Source organism: Haliaeetus leucocephalus, unplaced genomic scaffold (assembly GCF_000737465.1).
Source record: "Haliaeetus leucocephalus isolate CR32 unplaced genomic scaffold, Haliaeetus_leucocephalus-4.0 Scaffold339, whole genome shotgun sequence".
NCBI lineage: Eukaryota > Metazoa > Chordata > Aves > Accipitriformes > Accipitridae > Haliaeetus > Haliaeetus leucocephalus.
The window spans coordinates 9,354,625-9,374,311 of NW_010972775.1; the positions used below are offsets into that span (position 1 = coordinate 9,354,625).

The 19,687-nt window shown below is 35.3% G+C and overlaps 1 protein-coding gene across 1 annotated transcript in view; it reads right to left on the minus strand.

The window, feature by feature from the left end:
• The window catches only part of UNC13C (unc-13 homolog C (C. elegans)), a 191,721-nt gene that overhangs the window by 36,137 nt on the left and 135,897 nt on the right, over window positions 1-19,687 (minus strand). Inside the window, exons 19-23 of the mRNA XM_010571811.1 lie at window positions 11,828-11,954; window positions 10,752-10,848; window positions 10,154-10,297; window positions 9,075-9,152; window positions 4,539-4,616 (exon numbers count right to left, since the gene is read on the minus strand). Coding sequence (XP_010570113.1) covers window positions 4,539-4,616; window positions 9,075-9,152; window positions 10,154-10,297; window positions 10,752-10,848; window positions 11,828-11,954 — 524 coding nt within the window. The remainder of the gene's footprint in view (window positions 1-4,538; window positions 4,617-9,074; window positions 9,153-10,153; window positions 10,298-10,751; window positions 10,849-11,827; window positions 11,955-19,687) is intronic.

Below are 19,687 nucleotides of genomic sequence, written 5' to 3' on the forward strand. Positions count from 1 at the left end.
ACAACCATCTCTGTTTCGTGACCCAATCTGTTTCTGGATAGTTCAGAGTTATTATAGGAAGGGAAGTGTATAAGAACTTAGGTAAATGCAACCTATAATTCTTCATACTAGTTCCTACTAGTAGCAGTTTAAGTAAATAGGTACAAACATGCTCAGCTGCAGAAATCTCAGCCACCCAGATATGGTTAAGTGACAAATTACAGGGCTAACCTAGCCCTAATGTTACTCTAGTTTGCAATCAGCCAGAAGCAAAGGATGACAGTGAGACAAAAGGCAATGCTGATCAGCATCTGAGAAGATGTCATATAGGGATATACATATATGAAAATTAAATAGCTACAGTATTGTGGACTTTTCTTTTTCTCCTCAAGTTTCATCTGCTACATAGAGTTTGATGAAGAAGGACCAAAAAAACCACGCTTGAATAATTTTTCAGAAAAATAAAAGAAAAAAAGCCCTCACTGAGCAGATAATTGTTGGGGGAAAAAAGACCAGTGTCATTAATGTGCCATATCTAATTTAAGCATTGAAAGAGAGAAAAGACCATTTATCCCTTAGCTTCTTGGGTTCCATTTACAGTTCAGAGCATGTGCAGGCTAGTCTTAAAATATATTGGTAGGTTGCTCAGGCGTCAAAATCTGAACTTTTTAAACAGCAAACTTATTTTGGTAGTGTAAATGTTATTAACCTGTTAACGTGTAAATCATACTTCTCCACCAATTCTTAATATGCTTGGCTTTCTTAGGTTCATAAATTTGTTATTTTACCATCTTCTTAAATAATAGAGTTAATTTTTACCCACAACAGAATATATTCATAAATTTGTTGGCACACTTCATAAGATCTGTTAATTATGGATTATTAAATAGATAATTAGAAGTTTGACTTTTTCTGAATGCTAAACAAAAGCAGAGAAAACTTTTGCTGAACAGCTGAAAAAAATAAGTAAGAACTATTTGAACATCATTGTTTCCAAATGCTGCCTGTCTAAAACTGTGAAATTTTTTACACATACAAGCCTTGGAAAAGAATTAAAGATCTGATGAATTTTGCTGCTTTTGACATAATGTGTTAGATTGAGTTATTCCATGCTGTAATTTAATGTGTGCTAGTATGGATATAATCTTGTTAACTGCAAATTTGGTAGCATTTCTATAGGAAACTACAGAGATGCAAATTACTTTTGCATGAGTTAAATGGAACTTCTCTAATCTGAATTCCATTTATCTGCAATTTCACAGGTCTAATTGCTTATAGTTTCCTAATGGGACCACCAGGTTGCTTCTGTTCAGAAAATAATTTTACATATTATATGTACATCTAGGGAAGATACAGGTATTTATCAGATCCGTCACTTCAGTAGTTCTTTTTGTCTCTGACACCACCCCCCCCCCCCCCCCCCCCCCCAACTATCTAGGTACAGTGAATTCCATTTTGAGATGTTTGGCTGCTACTGTTCTAAATACTTAGGCCTCTGACTTTACAGATTTAAAGATGGATGTTTCAGAACTATTCTGCTTAAGTCTGGGCCTCTGTCATCCCATCAAAATCTTTAGGACCACATACAGAATCCTGTAGGAATTTCTAAGCATTACATATAAAGTTGGAACTGAACTTGACCGGAGTGGAAATATGATTTACCTACAGTCAGTGTAATACTGTTGTGCATAAACAACCTGCTTTTGCTTTCCACCTTTTTTTGATCCTAATTGCTGTAACTCATTTCTGCCATATTTTGCCATCTGGTGAAAAGCAACACAAGCATTAACTTTTTTTTTCTTTCCCTTTTATCAGCTTCCAACTTGTCAGACATAAAAAAATGATTTAGTGCCAATGTATGCACTCCTTTTGGACAAAACAAACAGGAACTAAACCAAAATTCCACATTATGATGATCTGTTCCCATGATTTTGGACTTTATTTTTAAAAAGAAGACAGTGGGTTGGATCCCACTTTACTACTTTTACTTTATTATGGCAGACTGATCTCATTTATATAATTTCTTAAGTACCCATCCTGCTTGGCTACAGCAGAAGAGGAAAGTTAATAAAGAAACTCATACTGTTCAGACTATTTTATTTCAATGGCTGGGGAGCTGAGAGCCCAGTTTTTTCTCTATTTATAGAGCTTCCTGCCCTGCAATGTGCAATAGGCCTACTCTGAACATAGGGACTGCTGCTTGATTGTGGTATTTTGACTGCATAGTTTGAAAAACATACTGCTCACAATGGGACACTGAGGAGATTAACACCATTTAATTTTTCTTAGAATTAGTTTTGCTTCAACTGAAATAGGTCTCATTATTCTGCTGAAAATCATCTGAATTTTTATGCCCTCCACGAGCAAAACATTAAGCTATTTTCTCCCTGCAATGAAACTGCTTACAGATTTTATTGCTGGCTTTGTTTCTTATAAGTACCAGTTCAAAAAGGCAAATTGGCCATTAGCGTTTATGGTCTCAGAATAGCTAGGGGAATAAGTATTCCAATTTGAGGACAAACATTTTAGGAGCACTTTGATATGCGTGACAAAAAATTGAACATGAATGTACTTTTCTTCAGGAAACTCCCCTAATGAGAAACAAACAAAACTTTGAATGTATTTTTTAGATCTTTTTTCTTAGACTGTGAATCAGAGATGCACTTAAGGTACATGACAAAGGGATTTTAGAAAAATATCTCCAAATCTTCTCCAAGGGTTGCATGTTGCATCACATTTGTAGGAAATGTTGCTTTGATACTGTAACACCTTTAATAATTCATCCTCATTAACATCAAAAGGGAAAGTAAAAAGGATGAGAAGCGATGAGAGATTTTGAAAGAAAATTGCTATGAAAAACCCTAATTATTTTTTTAACTATATTTTTTATTATATAAGCTATTGGGAGCAAAAGGAAAACTAATTATTTTCTTGAGAAAAATGGAATATTTTGGAGATTCAAGAAAATATTTTGATTTGAAAATAATTTGATAGATGTAAACAAAGTGCTACTCAGCTTTCCTCTGCCCTTGTTTTCATCAGGATTTACAGACACTTAGCTGTTTTTATGATTCATGACATTCAACATGTAGCATTGGATCCAAGGCCTTAATACAAAAGTACTTTACACAGAACATAAGAGCATAGAAGACAAGATTAGTTGTAATATTCGGAGAGTGAAAGGGGATTAATAGGAACCACAAAAAACATAGCTGCATCTGGATGATAAATATGTATTTTTCAGTTTGATATGAAATTCTCAATGATGACAAGGCTGCAGAAATTTATTTCATGTTCTCTGGAACAGGAAGTATTTTTGCCATGGCAGTTTCAAGAAGCTACTACTAACTCAACAAAACCTCCTCAACATGGAGTTAGCCTGTGGGTTCATTTGGAAGGTGCTATTCATTGCATGACACAGGGGACTATCTTACCTCTGCAGTGTCCCACTGTGGGTGTGGAAATATGAAATAATGTATTTTCCAATTCTCTCTATAATGTAGTCACATTAGATCAAAGTTTTGTGAAACTATCAAACTACAGTCTCAACAAGAAAAAGCTGATGTATGTGTAACTTCTTTCTTAAAGCCAGCTACTGATAATAAGGATAGTATATTCACCTTATAAACATTGCTTTTTAACAAGAAGACAGGATTCTATAGCTTGAAAAGATGTTAATTTCTTCATTAGCTTTCAAAACAGTCAAAGACTACAATCAGCAAAGTATTGAAGCACATTTATGTCCTTTTACTGTTGACATGACTTCAGGCACTTTTAAGTCTTCTGAAATATAAAAGGAGATAAAGCTAAGCATATTCTGGACTGTTGAGTAGCAGCTCTTGGTGAAATGGTGCCAAATCTTGAACACAAGCAGGCCCTCAGGTACTGAAAAGTGCACTTAAAAATGTTTTATAGATTTTTTTAGAGACTCTGAAAGACTTTACACTATCTGCCTAGTAAAACTTAATTTAGAGCGTCAACTGAATGCCCAAGCATAGCTCTTTTGATTTTAGATCATAGGGAATTACACAAATGCATCGATGGAAATTAGTAGGAAATGTGACTGTTCTTAGCCTTAGAAATTATGGTCAGGAATAATAAAAGATGCTTACTATCACAAACCTCATAAGAGAATCTCTCTCCTTCTTTCTTCTGCTCAGTGGATTGCAAGTCAAAGGCATTAGACAAAGACATGACACATTACAGACAAAGCACAAAGCACATATTCTACAAAATTTTCAGATACAGGCAAAACATACCAATACATAAAAAAGCAAAGTATAGTCCAATACAAACATTAAAATAAAGCTGGCACTACAGATTACAACACAAAACACCCAGCGCTTGTTGAACATTACAGATCATTAGCATGTTTCTGTGCAATAGTTTTAGGTCTTTCTAGTATTTTCAGGACATAAAATAGTTCTTGTAGACTTTTTTTTTTAAAAAACATTTTGATTTTGTCTGCAAGCAGAAGTGAAGGCTGTGACTAGGTCGAAAACATGGTGCTAATGATCTCTAAGGAACTTTGAATGAACCAGGAAACAAATATGACTCACCTCCTTTCCTCCCATGGACTCAAACATTTTTTCAAGCTGGACTCTTAATTGTTGAATGTTGTTCATCAAGATACAGGGCTACAAAGAGAGCACCAAATGTGAGAATGTGCGTGTTATGTTCCTTTTATGTATGAATATGTGTATTCACAGCCTCTGGACTGAAGACCAGTTCTTCAGCAGCCCTACATTCATGCAATTGTGGTTTTTAGAGGAGGATCTTAGGTTCCTGACCACTGCTGCCTTCCCTTCCTTCTTTAATTTACACTCCTTTTTGCCCAGTCAGCAAAACCACTCAGCCAGTGACCACCCATTATGCCCTTAAGACAGTGTTGTGCCACAGGAAACTGAATACCTTCTCCCAACCCGATGGGCAATTTTCAGATCTCAGTATTTCATGTCCTGAACCTTATATTTATCCCATATGGTTGCTAGTCATACTTAATGCAATTACATCTGGTGGATTAATACAAGTAGTACATTATCATCTCTTGGAGAGTAGACACAATAATGATCAAAGTATTTGGGGAGTGAAAATAGACTGGGCGAAAGGGAGTGCCAGATTGCTTTCTAGACCCAGTCTTCGCAGAAAACTGTGACAGCACTGTAACACAGATAATGGCTGATGCTTAAATATTTGAATAAATCAACAGGCAGTTCTGTTAATAACAGAATAGTATATCAGAAATTTACATTTTGCAATGCTTGAAAAGTTGGTGAATGAATTAAGCAGTAGAGTTTTGTAAACATATTATTTTAGTCTAAAAATATTTCTGTTTAAGCTCATTTCCTTAAGGCAGAACACAGAGCCACAATGTAGACGACAGCAACTGCTGGATATATATAAGGTAAAATGTAAAACATGGATAAAATTAAGCAGCTGATTTCAAAATTATGGAAGAAAGGATCTATTACTAGAATTTTGTGTACTCAGATGACATTATATGCTAGCTTGGTATGATGCGGGGGAAGCAGTAAGACAATACTTGCTAAAAGAGTTCTGGTTGGCCAAGGTCAGTGTGTTCTACTGCATGATTGGATTAATTTAGACACTGAAGTAATGCATTTCAATAAAACACATACTTTTTTTGGACAACAAGAAGGTGATGGAATGATTACAGTTATTGCTACTTATTTGTACCTTTCCAGTTAATAGCACGTTCCAATGTAGTGCTGAAACATGGTGGGATTAGATTTTGGTATTCAAAAGATCAGTAATGTGATTTAGCTTTAATTAGTTCTACATTACTCTCAAAGGAATTTGGTGTCAGAGTCCTTCTCAACTAAAGGAAAAAAAAGAAATTTGATCTAATTTCTTAATACTTACATTACTGCTTCCCAGTGAAGCATGCTATTTGTCCTCCTGCAAAAGACAGCTGGCTTTGTGTAATGGTTGAAATATCACCTCTTTTCCTGTCTCTTGAAAAATCCACAAACCCCACTTCTTCCATTTGTTTATCTACCTTCTGTTAATTTATGATCACTAAGACTGTGTCCTCCTCTCCTCTCCTATCTCCTCTCTTCTGATGTATTCATTATTCTGGAAATTATCTGCAACATCACAATTCAATGATTATGATTTCTGATGGGGGAATAAGTAGCTGACTATAATGTCTTGGTTCTTTTGTTCAAAACAAGTGCAAATGCCTTTGGCAATGTACTGAAGCTATGAGATAAATACTTCATAGTGAGGCAGTTTTCAACGTTTCCTTCGAGGCTAGCTAAGGTTGCTGTTTCAGAGCCCAAGTCTACCTTGGCTCAAAGGAAAATTTTCTATTGCTGTCAGTAAATAACAGAACCAGAGTTTAAAAATATTCTCATCTTATGATTTCATTATCATCTTGCTCTTCAGAATACTCTTTGCAGCAATTTACAGGAATGAGACAGTCAGATGCAACAATACGTAAAAGTGAGTGACAAGTACAACACATAACCCCAGGTTTGTTTGTAAACTCTGACAGGAGGTGGAAGATAAGAGGATGTTTTTACATTAGATACATGTCTTTATGAAAAGCACCTTTGGTATGCTTTTATTTGAATAGTTTATGTGCACCTTTTACAGTGTTTAATAAAAATAGTAAAAGTATTGACTTGAAAAAGAATGCCAAAATCTAACTTTAATCATAAAAAGTATTTGTTTTAATGTCTTCTATCAACTCTAATGCAGGAGATGGACTTTTAGTCCTATCTTTTATAGTTAAGATCACCAGATCAAATAGTCTTTTATTAAGCTAGAAGTATGTATTTCAAAAAGGTAGCTCCTGTTAAAAGTAAGTTATGTTCCCCAAAAGCATTTGATATAATACTTTACGCCATAAGGAGATTAATTCCATCTAAAGCCTTAGTAAAGATTGGCATACCGGGGTGACTTCAGAAATCAATCACTCCGACAATTAAAAAAATCCCTTTGGACAGGCCAAAAGACTCCACAAATGGTTTAACTCAATGACTCAACACTATGTATCAAAACTAATTTCTTTTAGAAAGCAGTAAACTTTATTTAATATTAGCATTAAATTGAAAGAAATGGGGAAAATAGCTACAAATTTTATTTCTTTAGATTTTGAGAATAATTATGGTTCATATTGGGTCGAATACAGAGACAGATTATTTCAGATGAAGCTTGATTTGGACTGATTAACATTAAAGTAGAAGACATGTAATGCATTCACTCCTCCACACTGGGGAGAGGGAGTGTTGTGTTCTTTTCAGCTCTGTATTTGCCCTGGAGGGGAGAGACATAAGGAATATGTAGATGGTGTATCTGTAAAGTTAAAAATGCATGAAGATTTTTGTCCTGGGAGATTGGGGGGGGGGGGGGGGGGGAATGGCAATATGGCGTGCTGGTCTATCATGTATCAACTGGTATCCAGTGACAGGATGTGTGGGAATGGTTCAAAGTTGCATCAGGGGAGGCTCAGGCTTGTTATTAGGAAACATTTCTTTACTGAGAGGGTGGTCAAACATGGAACAGGCTTCCTAGAGAGATGGTCGATGCCCCAAGCCTCTCAGTGTTTAAGAGGCATTTGGACAAGACCCTTATTAACATGCTTTAACTTTTGGTCAGCCCTAAAGTGGTCAGGCAGTTGGACTAGATGATCGTTGCAGGTCCCTTCCAACTGAACTATTCTATTCTATCTTTCTACAGCTGTAAGACTGATTCTTACACAACGATTGCCAAACTTGGCCTGGTGCTTTTACTCTTCTCAGATGCTGAAAAGATTTACTACTGCCAGAAGAAAGATGTGTGGATACCTCCTGAAGTGAGTCTTTTCAATGTGTTTACTGCAAAGGGCTTAAAGGTTGAAAATATCTGAAGTGAGAAGTTAAATCCGAGATATGACACATCTATGTACACGAATGTCACTCCTCTGTAAAAACTTGTATATAAAACTTCTACTTAATAATAAAGTTTTGAGTTTGGTATTTTTATTTATTAATTCTATTTTAGACAAAATTTTGTAAAAGGAACAGAATGGTACATCTCTCCTAGTAAGTTTAGTTTTTTGTAATGCTGCTTATAAGAAGAACCACGAATAATTGATGTTTAGCTGCAACAGATGTCTTTCTGAATTCTATTATTGTGTATATGTTGGTGACCTCTAGATTATGACACTGTCTCACACTAGAGAGAGCACTGGCAAGAATGAGCGTGTCCTTAAGCCATGCACAGGGATGTGACAAATATAGCTGAGATGTGCATGAGCTATATAAGGGCTGTACTTTTGGAGGTGAATAGTATGAGGATAGTGCTGCAGTTATTTATCTAATTGTAGATTGATACATCTGTACAACATACTACTAAATATAGCACACATAGTGCTAAATATTGCCTGCCTTGGGAGTACTAGCTTTGAATATCAATGATACTGAAAAGTCAGTTTACAAGAACAATTTCCCTTGGTCATGTTAAGCTATTGATTATGTCTTGATTTGCTTAAACACATCTTTAGTGTCCATATCTCATTTATTTCTGAGTCCATGGCAATCTGGTCCTTCATTAAGGGGTGCCTTGTAAGCAGTGAGGCAACAAAATAGCATATGATTTTCTTCTCACTGCTGCAGAGAGAGTGAGTGGTAGTAGCAGAAAAGTCTGCACACACTCCCTGCACAGGGAACAACGATCTTATAAACTCTCTAATGAATAAACCAATAAAGAGAAGCAAGCCAATGCAAAATGAAAACTCAAACAAAAATACTTCTGTTTGGAAAAAAGGATGAAATACATTCACCATATTCACCATTGTAGAAGGCTGTTATCCAGGGAGTGTTTCTGGCCATCTTGTAAATTTTTTTTCTACTTTAATACTGAAATTATTAGCTAGAATTCTTAACCAATTCTACCTATTCCAACTTTTACACAGCAATGTAAGCAGATATGAAAACATGCTGACCTTATTAAAAAGTAAAGCAAACCAAAAATCCCTTCCTCCGTTCATGCTTTTTCTCACACACAAAAGTAATTAAATATTCAAAAAGTACAGTAAGTCCTTTAAAGGTAATTTCTGAGGCAGAAACAAAACACAGCTTTTTACTTACCACATTTTCTTTATCACAATATGAGCTGAAGTAATTTGAAATAATTACAGCATACTGAAGAAGCACTTTGTTGATAGTCTAGGAATGGAGAAGAGTCTTTTAAATGGTAAATTTCACAGTGTAAAACAAAAATAATAAAAAAAACACAAAAAAGGAGGTTTATATAAATTATAGATTTTACAGATGCTTACACTTGTACTATATAGTATTTTTTAAAAATATGATATAAACAATCCTGTGAGCACATTTTCAAATCCCTGCACAACAGTTGGGTGGTTCTTAGATGGAATGTAATCTTCAACAGCAGAGATACTTTAATTTCAGTCATACTGTTTTTTGAGAAGCATTGAGAGCTCTACTCCTTGCAATGTGCTACATACTTAATGGAACAGTAGCAAGCTCAAAAAGTCCTCTAGGGTGACAATACATAGATTAAAAATATAATGGAAAAATAAGACCAAGGGAGCACTGTTCAAAGCCTGGCAATATGAGCTTATCTTAAAATAATCATGTAAATAGGAACTTTGCAAATGGAAAACTGTTGCAATGGAAGAACAGGAATAAACGTAAATGCAAACTTTTAAAAAGCCATCAGGACTATAATGGCAATCTAAAGCGTGCGAGGAAATATTACAACTCAAATAGAAAGCCGGTCTAACAAAGCTGAGTTTATCAAACAGCACATGAATAAGAACTACCACGTCAGGGCTTCAAGCAACAATACTTTATTGCCATACCTTGAATTTTTCCTTCCCTTGCACTGACTAATTAGATAATTGCTTTTCACTGAATTGCTCCATTATTGGAATTTTAATCCGTGCTTGGCAAGAATAATAATTGATTGTATAACATACATAAATATGAAATCTCAGAGAGGATAGAACTTCTCAAACTGGTAAATGATTTTGACAAAGTAGATGAAAAACAGTCTTAAGCCAGAGACAGCATGTCTTTCTAAGCATCCCAGTCAGAGATAGAAGAGATTGATTCTAAACAACATTGGAATTAGCTTTTAAGTACATGGCAACACAATGTCACTCTCTCTGAAGCTTGGTTGAGATGCACTGATTTTAATTTACCTTGGCAAATCTTCTCATTAAATGAGATAGTGCTTCTGGATTAGGACACTCCAGTTTCCTAATAATCTCAAAGCTTTGATTGAGCTGTGTGAAGACATCAACCACAGAACAAGAGAAGAGGGCATGATCTGATGTTTGCTGAAACTAGAGAGAAACATTTAAATGCGTTAATACTTGTTCAGAGCTCAAAACTGTATTAACTGATTTTCTTACACTCGAAATTCTTCCTAGTGTCATAAGAAGTAATAAATAAAAAATAAATTTAAAAAAAAGACTCACTGATAATACTGAGGAATGTGGCTTTTCACATTTCTATTACTTTTAAACCTCTTGAAAATAAAAACAAAAATCTCTTCCATGACATCAGTATCACATCAGAGTTTAGTGAAACCACAGATTGAAGTCTATGGGAAATTTTGGCAAATGAAATTAGAGTAGGAATTTGTCCATAGGGTTGTCTTCCAAGAACCATTACTGACTGTGTATGTTGTGAAGTCTAACAAGGATACTGTAGGACCAAATATACTTCTGGTTTTGCAATACTAAATAACTGTCTTAATACTTTCTTTATTCCTTTCTTTAAAAAGTAAAGGCTCACCCCATCTTTTTTGTCTCTTTCTAGTGCTCCGTGAAGAAATTCCATTGAGACATCCTCATTTTCATCCAGCCACTGAATGACAAATGGTTCAAACCACCTGAAAATTAAAAATAATTTTTTAAAGTAAAGTAAGTACATTTCATAAAGATCCTGAGAGGAGAGATGCCATACCACCCAGCAGTTTGGCACCTTGTGTCTTCACATCTGTTCTAGTTGCTAAAAGGTCTATCATCCTAGAAAAACTTTTGGCACCAGAGACACTGTGGCTACCAAAAGGTCTTCCAGGCTTCAGTTTCACAATACTCTAACTGATATACCCTAGTGTTGCAAAATTAGCAGTAGCCGCCAGAGAAATGTGTCCATGTTTTGCAGTGAACCCTATTCTGCACTTTTTTTAATTTTAGAATGTGTCTTTTATCAGTATGGGTTCTTTCTTAACATTGATTTTTTATTTGTATGCGAAATAACTTGGATAAAACTTTGCTTTAATAAAACATCAGCTGTGTTTTATTTTTCTTTAGTTTATTTAAAAGAATTTTAACCCAATAACAGGCCCCAAACTACCTCGGCAAATCAGCAGATTTACAGAAGATTAAGGAATGAGATTAAGGATAGCTCATATAAAAGGACTGGATTGAATGTATTAATTGCAGGAGGAAAGGCTAAAATGAAAACAGCAGCTTAATATTAATCCAATGCAGTAAGAATAATTTCAGTAGTATATCCTATTAGCATTGAGTATGAAACAAATGCAGGGGCCTATAACTAATGCTGCTGCTGTTCCTGCATTTCATACCTTCCTCAGGCATTTTCTGACCAAAATATTTTGTCATCTATGAAGACCTGCACTTACAACACTTGAATAAAGCATCCTATGAAATAGATAACTGCATTTTTAATACCTGGACTATTTTATTTGATAGAATGAAGAATTAAAGAAGACTAAGCGCAAAAAGTAAAGAGTTGTCAGTGGTATGCAGCATGAGATCTTGCACAAACGTAAGCATAAATATTTGACCAAAATAAACCTTGCATCAAGCCCAAACTCACGGGAGACTTCCTTATACACTACTTACAGAGAGTATTCAGGCACTGCATCCTTGAAAGCAGAGAGTTCTCTCACATATTCATTATAAAACCATTTCACTTTGAAATGCAAATTCATATAATCTGTGCTTTTGCATAACCGCTGCTTTTCATGTTCTGTAATAGAAGGAGTTGAAATAAAAGCATGTAATAGCATTCTAACAGTAAATAACATACTTGTGCCTCAGTGCACTAGCGACATAATAATACAGTATTTGAATTTTAAAGCACAATTGGTTTGATTTTTTTAGAGGTAGTAGTATGCACAGTTTCAACCTTTAGGTTCTGAGTACCCTTAGGAAAAGCAAACCAAAACAAAGACCAGACCGCAAGTTAGGCTTTTCAATGCTCTTCACTACAGTGAGGAAAACCCACAAATTTTCTGACTTCCTGTTCTTTAGATTCTTCTTTAGTTGATACAAAATGGTTAAGAAGCTGTGTCGTTAGAAAAGACAATTATAGCTGTGTAGTAGCCAAATGAATGAAATGCCAGTCCTATATGAATCTGTGAAACCTGCATTAGGAAATGGGCTGCATTTATCACATATAGTTAAGAAAAAGAAAGAGGAAACAACTCTGCAGCTCTGCAGCCATCTGATTTATACATGGCATAAGTAGAAAAGCTGGTTTAAAAAAGTGTTTTTGAAAATTTTCAAATGGGCTTCTCCACCTTCTCAGTGTCCTGTTTTCAACATACTGGATATGCAGATAATCATGGATGACAGGAGTCACGGAGCCACCTGTAACCACTTTCTGCATTTTTAGTCTGATTTAATTGGTTTGGAATAAATGTCCATCTTTCTCCCAGGATTATGATCCTTATTTTAGTTTATCCACTATGCACTGGAGTCTTTCCCATCCAGCACTTCAGGCCCTGGAGAGCTCCATTCTTTCACTCCCTTAGCTAACAGACACTTGATCCTTGCTCAAATCTTTCATTTCCTTCTCCCCCAAAGCAAATCATGGATTCACAATCTTGGACAGAGTAATCCTTCCTTCACTTACTGCTCACAGCTTCCTAGAATCTCCACAGATCTTATCTGAGGTGTCATGTCACTTGCACGTTCTTCCTTAAGCAAAAGACTAATGTCTTTTTTCCCAGCTCCCTTAAAAAGTGACCTAGTAGAGATGGTTGGCAGGAATGATGTTCTTGTGTAAACAGTACGTATTAAGAACTTACCGCTTTCAAACCTCCTTTTTTGCTCCTTATTTCCACTTGCATCATAACATAGTATTACACAATTTTTTCATACATATTTGGATGTGAACCTGATTTTATAGAACAGTGGGAGCATCCCCCATCCTCTATCATATACACACGTGAATATACCACTCCGTTTTCTGTCAGTGCAAATGCACTGTGAAATACACATTCTGTGTTTTTCAGATCTGACCATGTACATTAAAAGAAAATTTTTAGTTTTATTATTACACCAAATCAGCATTCCATTAATATCACTGTGCCATACAAGAAATAAGTGTTTCACAAGCATATCATTATGCAGCGAATTACTAAGTTTTGTGGGAATCATCTTATTAAGTGCCCCTGTGGGCTCTTACTGCCTTTTTAGCAATGTGTTAGCATTTTCACCTGCAGTGCCTTGTCATCACACTCCAGAAAAGCCAGTAAATCAGTTTCTGTCTAAATATTGCATTTGTTCATGGCCAGTCACTACTTGAGAGTAGTACAAATTCTCCCTAGCATAATATCATGGGTTACTAGCCTTAAATAGAACCACAGAGAGAAAGATGTATGCCTACTCTCATGGTTCTTACTTTCTACAGACCTGAGGAACCTTATTTTTTTATTCTGGTAGGAGTTTTTCCACAATCTATTATTGTAGACAGCTAGATGACCAAACATTTGCTCAATAAAAGGTAGCTCTTAGAAGTGAGTCCAGTCTTTGACCGAGCACAATTATCTTACTGCTATCAAATTCACTGCACATCTACTGCTTAAGTAATTAAGAAAAAATCTGTCTTATATTGCATCCCAAAAGAGTGGAATTTCTGAAATGAATAGCATTTTTTCATGCAAGTGTTGCATGAATGCGTTATTAGATTATACAATGCAACTCAAGAATGTTTGCTATAGTATCACAAACCAAGCAAATGTTTATTTCAATTTTAGAAATGGGCTGCTGCCAATGATGGGCAAACTTGTCCAGGAGGGTACAACTTATACCATACCATTCATTGATATTTTATTTTTTTAAGTTAAGATCTAAATTATAACACATTAGAAATGAGCACAAAGTAATTCATGAACAATTGAGGTTTTTTTCTCCAGGCTGTTATACCTTGGAAAGAATATTTAAAATGAGTGTCTTAGGATATTACTTGTAGCTACATATAAGGGAAAAATGCATCCTCAATTCCTAATACTAACCTATGAGAACATCAGAAAATACTTCACATGATCTACAAAGTCATTTTGTATCCATGCATATTACCTCTTCAGTTTATATAAACCAAAGAACAGAGGAAACAAGTGCCCATATGAGTCAGCCCATGACAATTTTAACTGGATGATATTAGATAGGTTGTCGTGGTTTACCCCCAGCCAGCGACTAAGCACCACGCAGCCGCTCACTCACTCCCCCCCACCCAGTGGGATGGGGGAGAAAATTGGGAAAAAGAAGCAAAACCCGCGGGTTGAGATAAGAACGGTTTAATAGAACAGAAAAGAAGAAACTAATAATGATAATGATAACACTCATAAAATGACAACAGCAGTAACAAAAGGATTGGAATGTACAAATGATGCGCAGGGCAATTGCTCACCACCTGCCGACCGACAGCCAGCTAGTCCCTAGGTGGCGATTCCCCGCCCCCACTTCCCAGTTTATATACTAGATGTGACATCACATGGTATGGAATACCCTGTTGACAGTTTGGGTCAGGTGCCCCGGCTGTGTCCTGTGCCAACTTCTTGTGCCCCTCCAGCTTTCTCACTGGCTGGGCATGAGAAACTGAAAAATCCTTGACTTTAGTCTAAACACTACTGAGCAACAACTGAAAACATCAGTGTTTGTTATCAACATTCTTCTCATACTGAACTCAAAACATAGCACCGTGCCAGCTACTAGGAAGACAGGTAACTCTATCCCAGCTGAAACTAGGACATAGGTTTATCCACAGTAACCATGGATTTTGGTTAGAAAGCATAGGAACATCACTGTAGACATTCTGAATTTAGATTAGGACCCACGGATTGCTTTCTTAATTTCCAAAAAACTTGCACAAGTTAATGCAGATGTGAGACAACACAGGATATATGTATGCAGTTTGGAAAGCTGTGTCTTTTTTCCTGGAAGGAAAGCTGGCACCATGTTTTCCTATACAGATATACCAATTTTGGACTTTCTGGAAGACAGATGTAGTAGCTGCACAATACAACTCTTTCTAAATAAGTCTGTTCTTGCTTTGCAAAATTATAATACTGAGTCAGTCTTGAACTAAACCTGCCAATTGCATGCTCTGTAAATGTGCTCAGCAGAGATTATAACAGAAATACTAGACCTTTCTCATAACTGATTCTAGATAAACTGAATCTCCAGTATAGTAAACCTAATATTATTAACCCTTTTTTTTTTTTGTGCTGCTACTTTTATGAAATGTTCCTTGTAGTGCAGTGTATTTTTATAAGCATGTATTAGTCTACTGGGTTTCATAACAAGGACATTTGTAGTTCCCATTAGTGATAACGGCACATTATTCTATAATACTGTATCATGTATCAATGAAAAAAATACTGGTAAGATTTCTGTAAACTGTAATCTGTGCGTATGGGGCACTTTAGCTGCTCTTATCTATCGCAGTTCCATTAAGAGTATCTTTTTTACAGTATTGATTACACTGTGGGTTTTTTTTTAATATCTCCTTAGGGATACTGCTCTACTGCACATATACTTTCCACAGGTTTGCAGTAATAGACATTGTAGCTGCAACTATGATGAAAACTGTATAAAGTGTCGTTCCATCTCAGTTGTACAAATTACAATTCTAGGAACATATTTAAGAAGACTTCCAGTAAGCAACAACACTGAGGAAAAAAAAATATCTTCCGTCCAGGTGCTCTTTGTGTAACCAAGAAAGAAGAATTGTTGTTTTTGTTTTTTGTTTTTTGTTGTTTTTTTTTTTTAAAGACTGTTATGTGGAATGCATTAATATACACAAATGTGTTTGGTGTGTGATGAAATCAGCCATGGACCTGGTGACACTGTATCTAGCAAATAATCTAATTGCAGGCAATTGTTCTTTTACACAAAAATTTATAAAGGCACATTGTAGGAAGAACTATAATCCAAGATACTTTCCTCACAGGACTATGACCAAACAGCATATTTTGGAATCATGTTTGATTTCTTGATCATTTTTCCAGGAAGTCCTAAAGAAAGCTGACAAGATTTTCTTAAGTCAGCAAACAAAAAGAAAATGCAATACAACTATTTTTTTTTTTTGTCTGATGTTTGTAGTGTCATAGTATTTTGTCAATAAAGTCAATAAAGATGCCTTATTAAGCAGGAACATCTACATGGCACTAAAGAAATAATGCCATTTAACAAACTGGAATAGAATCTCATTCACTACAGAATCCTTTTTCCTTTTTAACCTTGAGGTAATAACATCACTCTGAGTATCCATGTGATTTTTAAGATGTATTAGTTGCTAAAAAAGGGTAATCTAACAACCTTTATAAAAGATGAACTTTTAAAATATTCAGGTAATCAATCTGATATTTTGTTCAACTCTAATTTTCCCTTATTTAGGTACAAAAGCTAAGAGCAAATTTTTTTTCTACAGCAGTTTCCTAGCCACTATTTTTTGTAACAACATACAGTTAAACTGCTTGAAGGATTCTAATGAGGTGGTTTTAAAGAATATTTAAAATCCTTATGAACAAGAACTGCAAGAAGGAAATTTGCCTGTAAAAAAATGAAAAAAATTACTAGATATACATAAATACATATGAATAACTAACAAAAAAAAGCTTGTCCAGTTTCCAGGCTTTACAGATAATGTTTCAGAGATTAATAACTACTACAAAGAATATTTATGTGTAGCGAATTAATTATATCACAGTCAGTTGGTTTGTTACATACATGCTATTGCACTACAGTTTATTAAAATGGAAACGATGAAGACTAAGCATAAGGGAATTGTGTTTGGATTAACTGCAAGATTTCCCATCAAAACTCAGATGCTAGTTTCAGCCATTGTGACATAATTCCTTGCAATAATTACTTAGCAATTGTTCTAGAGACTACCAGCTGCATATTTTACCTATTTCTTTCAGAACTGCTGTTTCAGAAAACCTACTATTTCCAAACTTTCAGTCGTATAATTGGGAAGTATATGCATGGCACAAACTGAGTATGGTTAGTGGAAGAGCTCTTAAGGAAGTCATATGAGGAACGATATTGATGAGTATGAAGTAGTATTCCTCCCTCTGAATACTGTGGAAACATTACACCAGTATGATGCACCCAAGTTTTGGATAAAAGTAGAAGTTAATGTTTTGGGTACTTGATCCCAATGCAATTTCCCTACAGTACAGGAGTTGGTTTCTATGCCATTGCCTCTTTTAATATGGGTATTATGCTTATAGTGCTCTAGAGTTAATCCCTGTACCACTGAAATGAACTGGAAGACTCTGATTGAATGTAACATTGGATCAGGCCACAAATGAAGAAAAATGTAAACTCAAATAAAGTTCATAACTGATTTAGAAGGAAACGTTACATTCTACTAGACATCTCATCCCAGGGTCCTTGTACTTTGCTAAAGGCAGTGGCAGTCACTGGTTATTAACTGAAATGCAGAGCAGGACACAACTAATTGATAATTATGTATAATTTACATTGATTTTGATAATGTGAAATACTACTGGCCTTTCTAAAAGGGCTCTTTGTGTCAAGATAAATATAATAAACCAAAACCCGAAAAACTTCTGTCGTTACCTCCTTTTTTGGATTGCACTTACAACAGATTTACAACTAAAAAACCCCTCTAATTCTTTTGAAAATATATTGTGTCTTTCATTAGACTTCTACATATTCAATCTTTTCTCTGCATTTACTTGGAAATTTTCACCCAAATATATTTGAACACTTCACAAACATAATGGATTACACCTTGAACATCTCTATGAGGTGATTAAGCTGTGCTATTACATTTTACAAATGGGAAACTGAGGTATAGGGAGACCAAAAGAATTTACTAAGGGAACACACGTAAATTATGAAAGGCAGTGTAGATCTTGTTCAAAGATTTCTTAACCACAGAGTCATACTTCCTCACTGAACAGAGACCAGGGGAGGAAGGCAGACTGTTTCATTCTGAATTGTGAGAAAAGTATGGATTTCCTGCTCTTTTTCGTCTTCTTGCCTGCAGTGAAAGTGGGCTAATGAATCCTTGACTTAATGCAGCGCACTTTAAAAGCTGATATAACATTGCCCTTTATATTCAAGCAGGAGCTCTCAAAGGGAGAGACCATTTGCTCAGAGTGCTCTGTTTTGCTTCACATTTCACAGCAGGTTCAAGTGAGTTCAGGGCCACTTGCATTGCATCTGAAAAGCCAAATCAGTATGTTGCTTTCTGGGAGAGGTAAACTGCTTATGGGAACTTCAAGGGCATCAAATACCAGTGTTACATACTACCTAAGGGACACAACATGTAATATCATGAGGGACGTGTGAATCTGCTGCAAACAACCTTATTTTCTACTACAAAACATTGCATTTGCCATTTTTTTACCTACTGTGTTATATTGCCTAAACATTTCAAATTACTTTAGGCAAATTAACTTTGATATCTTCTTAACATTACTTAGTTGCTTTTTTTACTCCTTATTGAAAATTTAGCCTATTAGTCCCATCAATTAATTACTACTTCACAGCCAAATACTTCCAAAAAAGTTCCAGAAAAGTGGATGGGTATATCACAAATAGGGCAACTCAAGATGCAAGATATGCAGCTTGATTAAGCATAAACTTGCTCTGTCCTGCCTGCAGCTAAGACAAACAAAAATGCCAGTACAGCAAATAATTTAATAAGATCAACTTCAGTATAACTTTTACCCTTCAATATCACATCAGAGTGAAATTTATGTACCATGAAAACTAAGCAGATCAATAATATTCAAAGAACAAACACTCAGAGACAAAATTCTGTCTTTGGATATACACAACTACTAGTGATTACAGGAGGAAATAAGCAATTGCTTCCAAGGACTGAAATAATCTGTATTGTGCTTTTTTACTGTTAGTGGAATTCTTGCTATGTACATGAATTGACCATAGAAAGCCTAAGGAAATGCAAGCTATCAATGGAACAGAAGAAATTGTCCATCCTATCTGATATGAGACATATAATGATGATTAAAGCCCTGTTTCTGAATAATATGGTGGAAATTTCAAATACTCCATACCGAAGTTTCAACATTTATTCAAAGTAATCACATAATCAGAAAGTAATAAAAGAGGAAAAGTAATGCTGGTATAGAAATCCAATTTACATTGATTAGGCTTTCATAAATCTCCAATATGTATAAAAATCGCAAATTAAAGAGACAATATACATGCTTCTTGGAAACCACTGCTTCTTGGGAAATGTTATCACATAATTAATTGCTATATTATAATGCTTGAATCTGTGAGGAAAAAGAGAATAAAGGTAATAAAGACAGCCTTAACTGTATTGGGTCTTAGCTGCTGAATACTCAGCTTTGGATCTTCAATATAATTTTTGACAGCTTACTTTCATTTACTTATAGTTTCATTTTTTAAAAATATATCTTTCCATGAAGGAAACATTTAGACTTGATTCTCTGCATTTTGGCTCATCAC